The following is a 7,399-nucleotide window of genomic DNA, read 5'->3' on the forward strand; positions in this document are numbered from 1 at the left end:
AATACAGCAAGTAATAACAATTTCAATGACAATATTAAGTAAATCTTTGTCTGACACAGGTTATTTTACAAACAAAAACTAAAATAAATCATATTAACAATTCTAGAAATATATTTGGAATATAAAAGTCATTTTGTATGAGTAATAAAACTTTTAATAACTTGACCTTGTAATGTTTTAATAAATAAAGAGAAATATACTTAAATTAAACAAAAAACAAAACCCGTATTGAATCACTCAATGCAGAATCTAGATACTCATATAGAAATTTTCATAATAAAATAATATTCAGCATTAATGAGAAAATCTGTCAAAAAATATATATGTTAGAAATAATAGTCTTTTTATTCTATAGTTTATAAAAATTAGTAGTATAAGATGCTAGTCTTACATAGGCTTCGTTCAATGAGTCTATAAACAGAAAAAGTTAAATCTTAAGCCTGCAACTGATCTCCATAACTGGCTAATGATACTGATCCGATAAATAGAATTCCCCAATGTTTTTCGACCTAATTTTTAAGAAGATCAGATTGGTAATTTTGTTTACCTATGAAAATAAGCAATACATTAAGGCATTGTCACGATGGAGAGAGTGCAACATATCCTGAAATAAGGATCTGTTTGAAGGTTTATAGTAAATTAAAGGTAAGAGGAGGAGTTCTTCAACTTTATCTAATTATATACTTCTTTTGTATTCCAATGAAAATGTGTCCTCTTTGTACTCTATGTGCATGATTTATTCAAAGACAAGTTTTGAAACTTGATGTACACCACAAGTATATACGTTATGGATGTCTGGGAATGAGGAACACAAATGCAAAATGTCAAAATCCGATCACAATATCAGCCAATCTTGGGCACATCATCACTGATCCGATATTTCACTTAAACTGCAGGCTTACTAAATCTGTACAATTTTTTTATTCAGATGTTTAAGGATGACCTCGATTAGTCAATTGGACCTCTGTTAATCACTTAACTCCTATGTATTTAAAGTTGTATACCAGCAGCAATGTATTTTAATATCATTATTTGACAAATAAGTCAGTTTTGATAATATAGATTATTACTGGAGAACAAAACTGTTTTAAGTAACAAAATAACACCTTGATATCTGTAAATCATCAGTATATAACAAAATGTATTACTATGTGCATTATTGCATAAAACAATTCAAAATAAACTTTTTAACATAATTTAAATTATGAAATTTTGCATCCAGGAAACCTTTGAATCTTCATCACTATTTTCTTGCTTTACATCTGGCTGGCCTGCTTGTTTGACACCACCACTTATGAAACTGATTGGAGCAGTCATATCATGTTTTCCTTTAGACCTAAAGCTGGGTCGTTCATTGTCATCGCTATCCTCATCAGCCCAAATTCCTTTAAAGATAGAACAATAAAAACATGTTATGAGGCAGACTCAATAGCAGAAATCTTAATTTAAGCAAAAACAGAATTACCACAGACATGATAAAAAGCATGTTTATATACAGTTGAAGAACATATTTCATATCCTTTGTTTGTTTGCATTTAAGCACAAAGCCATACATATCTATGCTTTGTCCACCACAGGTATCAAAACTTGATTTTAAGCATACAAGCCCTCAGGCTTACTACTGAGCTACTGTAGGGCCATTTAATATAGACATTATGAGATAACAGAATTGAAGAAAAAACAAAAACAGTTGTACATTTCACAAATTCTTCATTTACTCACGATCATGGTTTTGCCAATAAAGACATCATTAGGTGTCTGTGCCTGATATTGCCTTTACTGGCAAAACCTATGAGATTCGCATGACACTAGCCTTGAGCTAACTCCCACCTAAAATCACATGTTTAGCATGAACTGTGCTAGTACTTGATGATATTATCATGCAATGATAGCCCTCCACCAATAGGGGAGTGGCACAACCTCTTTGCTCAGTAACTCCTCTTAAACATTCACACTTGAAATATCATTCTTAGACAAGGAAAGAGGAAAGTGCACTGGAAGTGAGGAGGACAGGTGGAAGATATACAGAGGTATCTATCGGAAATACATTTTTACATAAGGAAAATGTTAACTTCCAAGATAATATCTCACCTCCACATATACAACAGCTAGAATTCTACACACTGAAATAATAGAAGGGTTGGTGCAAACATTAAACCTAGAAGAACTCCCTTCAGAAAGCACCCAAAAGGAAAGCTTGTCGAACGTGACACCCAATGGCAGGGGCTCTATAAGGGCACAGTCGTGAGAGACCATACCTTATCTTGACCAAGGTATACTCTTTACCCAGAAGGAAACAGAGGGAAAGTCAAAAGAGCCCCAAGTGTTGCAGGGGTGGGTGGAATGCGATCATGACTATCCAAGCCCCAACACTCAAATGGTTGGCAAGCCAAGAAGTATAGTGTGGTTAGGTCATGATCAGACCATACTGTGTATGTCGTACCTCAACTAAACTGAAAAGACTTTAGCTGCAAGATGAGGGCACACTAGCTGTCTGAGGAGTGGCCCACATTACAACAACATTGTTACCACTGCCCTACTTCTCACCAATGTTGTTCACAATCAGTCAGGAGTTCTTCAAGGTCTATGACCTCAGCAACTAGGAACTGATAAGTGGCAAGGGTCTCCAATGCTCCACTTGAAGAAAAGAAGGAGAATTCACAGTGGGGAGGCCTGGAAAAGTGCCTAGCTCCCCATTGGATGCTTGCCAGAAAGGTTATTTACTGGAGAAAGCATAATGGGTGACCACAAAACCCTATTTTTAAAGCCAATAAGCACAAGGCAAATAAGTGGGCAGACTCTTCCCTGGTTCTGGATTTTTCCATGATAGTCCATGGAATGGTATGGTCTGGCAGTTGAATACATATGTTATCATGAAGATAATTGGTGGTCATGCAGAACACACCATCTCAACAGTGGGCACTGGTAACACCAGTATGGATGAGTAAGTACTTTCTGTTACTCCTGGCCTGATGCAGATTTTAGGGAATAAGCATACCTTGGGAGGCAACACCAACCACCTGGCAAGACCCTAGAAAGGGGAAAGAGGTGCTGAAGAAGAAAATATACTTACCCTACTCAAAGATGTTATGTTATTTGTTTTAGAACAGCAACTGGAAGGAGTTGAAATCTCACAAGAGACAAAACAGCCTGGTGATGAAAATAATGGAAAGTAAATGTATGAAGATTCATCCAAATGCCAGCCTGAAGAATCTAGTCCAAGAATTGGTGAAAATGTACCACAACAGTAAGACAGTTGACAAACCCGATGCAAAGAAATGTGAAAGAATGATCACCTTCCCATGCAAATGAAGTCATAGGAAGAAAGGCCTGGTCTGAAGAGAGAAGGGAGGAAGTGCAGTGAAAGAAAATGCAGGGAGCTTCGATGGCAAATACATTTGAATGATGGCAACCACAGGCATCAGAGAAAGAAGTATAATGAACACGAAACCAATGGCTCAAATGGAGCATGTTTAAGAGTGTGTAAAACCATGTCAAACTCCCAGTCCAGCATGGGAGTAGATGAGGGGTTGGTGAAAAAGGAAGGATCAGAACAAAGTGCAGAGGACAAGAGAAAATAAACCTCCCACTAATGGGAAAGGTGAAATGTAGTTGACAAAGCTGCCCAAGAACCAACAATAGTGGAAACTGACAATCCATTGTCGAACAACCATGTGAAAAAGACCAAAAAGTGGGCTACAAGAGGATGGCCCAGATGAAGGGAGAGGCTGATGAATCAACATCAAAAAACCTGCCACTTCTACTGATAGACAAAGAGTTAAAGAATGACAGGAATGGGAGAAAAAAAAAAGGCTACATGATCAGAGAGTCCATCCCTGCAGGCAATGGACTAGAAAAATCCCACATATGAAGAAGGTACAACAGACCTGGGTAAAAGAGAAACATTATTGGAACAAGAGTGTGGGAATGGGTCAGAGGAAGAGGTGGCCAGAACACCAATCAACAAAGCAGAAGAAATCAGGGTTGTCCCAGCCAAAGAGATGACACCAACAGATCTGACAAGTAGTGACATGTATCAAAACAAAGACAAAACGGAGAAGAGAAACAGGAAGAGAGGCATACAGAAATAGCTGAGACCAGTACTGGCCAAGAGTACCAACTTCCAGGGCCAAAGGATGAAGAACTGGAGATCTGAAGAAGAGAAGTGGAGAGATAGACTGTGAGTGAGAACCTGAATAACCCATCTGTCAGAAAAATGGAGACAAAAGGCTGGCAAAGAGAGACAAACCCAGAGCAGTCACTGATGAGATGAGCAATGCCCCTGCCCTTGGGTGGGAGGACAAGAAGTAAAAGAAGGCTGGGAAGCTGGAATGGGAAGAGAAATAGGAACAGTTTGTTTTGTTATTGAATTTCGCGCAAAGCTACACGAGGGCTGTCTGCGCTAGCCGTCCCTAATTTAGCAGTGTAAGACTAGAGGGAAGGCAGATAGTCATCACCATCCACCGCCAACTCTTGGGCTACTCTTTTACCAACGAATAGTGGGATTGACCATCACATTATAACGCCACCACGGTTGAAAGGGTGTGATGGAGATTTGAATTCGGGACCCACAGATTGCGAGTCGAGCACCCTAACCACCTGGCCATGCTGGGCCTAAAATAGGAACAGAATGGTGAGATTGAAAAAGACAGAAAACTACAGTAAACAATGAGGACCGATGCCAGACCACCTCAGTGCGGATCTCCAGTAAGTCAAGAATATGCAAAAAATCTTCAGGGTCAAGAAATGGAGCCCAACAAAGATCATGGAGATAAGCATGACGGAGTATCCTGTCCCAACACCAAAGAAATTAAGGAAGGAGAGATACAGCAGAAAAAGAAGTATGGACCAATGTGGTGGAAAGAAAAACAAACCTCTCCAGAAAACCCCTCCTGAGCATGATTGAGAGTCTCAAACATAAGGTGAAGTGATGAAAGGTAATACAGGAGGGTATTTAAAAAGAGACAAAGATGCAAAATTGGGCACTCAAATGGGAAATAAATATTAAGGGGATCTACTCCCTAAACAGATAAAAGAAATTACAAGACTGGGAATCAAGGAAGAGAAGTGAAGAATGGAAGTAAACTAGGACAAAAAAAAGTCAAGTAGAAAAGGAAGACAAGGCATGTTAGTTACAGGTGTGTAGATCTTTGGGAAGAAAGTCTGCATGAGCATTAATATCAGATGAAGAAAGGAAGACAAAGCAGTCCCAAATATGAATTTCATGTAGTAATATATGGGAATAATCAAAAAACAAAGGGGAAAATAACATACTTGCAAAATCATGTAAAAGAAAAGATGGAAAGCATAGGATTTTTTCCACAGATAAAGTTGTGACCAGAGCAAACCCTGCCAGGGAAGATAGCCATTCAAAATCATTTTCATTCTGACCATGTTCAAACTGGGGAGAAGGAACATCAGCTGAAGAGATGGGAGGAAGCGTAATGAAGAAACACACAACACGTTAAAAACTCATAATGCGTAAGCAAGAAAAAAACATTTCTTTATAGTTTTAAATCAGCAAAACTTAAACAAAATTTAAGTTTTGTAAACTATTGCAAATCTCACATAATTAATTATTAATTTTAAAAACACATCCATTCTAGACAATGATGAGGCTGTACAGAAGTGGTGGAAAAGCATGATATTCTCACAGATAGAAGTCTTATACATCTGTACTCTATATTGAGAGGTTTTTTTGGTTTTGGTTTTTTGTAGAAAAGACAGCCATACTTTTTCTAAAACTTCAGAGTGGAGACTGAAGTAGAACATACAGTAGTAGTTTAAAAGTAAATATAACTGGAGATTTAGGCTTTGATGTCATGTACTTAAATATATTTTATTTACCATTTGCTTCATTAAGTTATCTTCAAGTATCAAGATTTTAATTTAAGTACAGTGTATATGTAGCTTCTGTAAGATTAGATTTTAGGGCTGTAGCTTCTATGAATGAATACCTTCACTGTTTTTAAAAATAACTTGTAATAATTTCTTTTAATTCAGCATCTCAGTAAACATGAATACCAAACTGATGGCACCAAGTTGCTGAGGAAAAGTAAATAATGGAGTAAATATTACTTCGCTTTAGGAAGATCTCAACAAGTCCAGTGAATGGTCAAGCACATGAACAATATGTTATAAAAACTAAAATGTGGCTCATCCATTGAAACTGTAGAAAACTAAAATAATGTGTATGATTACTGAGAAAAGCCTAAGCACATCAACTACAGTATTTGGCTGTGATTATGACTAAAACTAAGTTATGGAGTACATCTACAGAACTTAAAAACTTTTAAGGAGCTCAAATTTTATCACTCTGCATATGATTCTGGTTACACCTTATTCACAGTATTCAGTACACATTTTTTTATTTGGTTCCCTTCTTACTGGAAACATATTGATCTTCTGGAAAGAAGAGGAGTAGTTACTAAATTGACACTTGCTTTTAAGTTCTATATTACAGCTAATAAAATACAAAAGCCTCAACCCAGAAATCTTAATTAGAAACAGTCTACTTAATGATGTATTACTATAGTGGACTATAATTGTTTTGTTTTTTTTATTTTGTTCTAAAGATATACATTAATGAAGTTACTTTTACCTGGGTTGATATATGTACATTTTTCTACTTATTTGATGATTTTGGTTGTTTTTAGTATTTTACACCAATATACATCTAAAATCAAACCATCATGACAATCTTAAAATTATCAGTGTTTTATGTTACCCTAGGATGCCATGTTATCATTATTTATGGATAGCTTTGTTAGAGAATATAGAATACTAATAAAAAATTAATTATATGTCAATAAATAATTTACTTGTATTCATTACTTATTGCTTAATTATATGTATAATAACATAATAACAGCAGTTGTTGGAGGAAAAAGAAAAGAAACAAGAAGAGAGATTACAGCAGTGGCAACTGGAACAAGAAAGGTAACAAGAAGTACAAATGGAAAACATTAGTAAATTTCAAAGCGAATTAAATACATTAAAGGATGATCTATTGTCTTTTACACAAGAAGGATACATTAACCATCAACTTAATCAGCCCCAGACAATGGCAAGCCCCTTCCAGACCCCACAGCTAGACCGTAATGCAGACATCTTCAGTCCTGTTAGAAGTCACATCCCAGATATGAATGTCGGCAATAGAGGTGATCCAGTACGAAAGAAGCCACAGGAACTCGATGGGAAGGCACCGTGGGAAGCATATAGAGCACAATTTGAGCTACTGGCAGAGATGAATGGATGGACAGAGGAGTAGAAAGCAATATATCTGGCAACGAGCGTATGGAACCCAAAATCAGTTTGAAGTCTACAGGGCTAGGTTTAGGCCTACCCAACTGCGCCAACCGGTCTCCTCAAGTTGTTGCTGACGGATCAGTTTGTAGAT

At 36.9% G+C, this 7,399-nt stretch overlaps 1 protein-coding gene across 1 annotated transcript in view; it reads right to left on the minus strand.

Annotated features, from left to right (window-relative positions):
* LOC106473237 (tuftelin-interacting protein 11-like) overlaps positions 1 to 7,399 on the minus strand; it is a gene marked incomplete at its 3' end in the record, with an annotated part of 40,927 nt that overhangs the window by 25,533 nt on the left and 7,995 nt on the right. The window contains exon 3 of the mRNA XM_022401711.1: positions 1,228 to 1,385. Within this exon, the coding sequence (XP_022257419.1) occupies positions 1,228 to 1,385 (158 nt within the window). The remainder of the gene's footprint in view (positions 1 to 1,227; positions 1,386 to 7,399) is intronic.

Source organism: Limulus polyphemus, unplaced genomic scaffold (assembly GCF_000517525.1).
Source record: "Limulus polyphemus unplaced genomic scaffold, Limulus_polyphemus-2.1.2 Scaffold5995, whole genome shotgun sequence".
In the NCBI taxonomy this organism is placed as follows: Eukaryota; Metazoa; Arthropoda; class Merostomata; order Xiphosura; family Limulidae; genus Limulus; species Limulus polyphemus.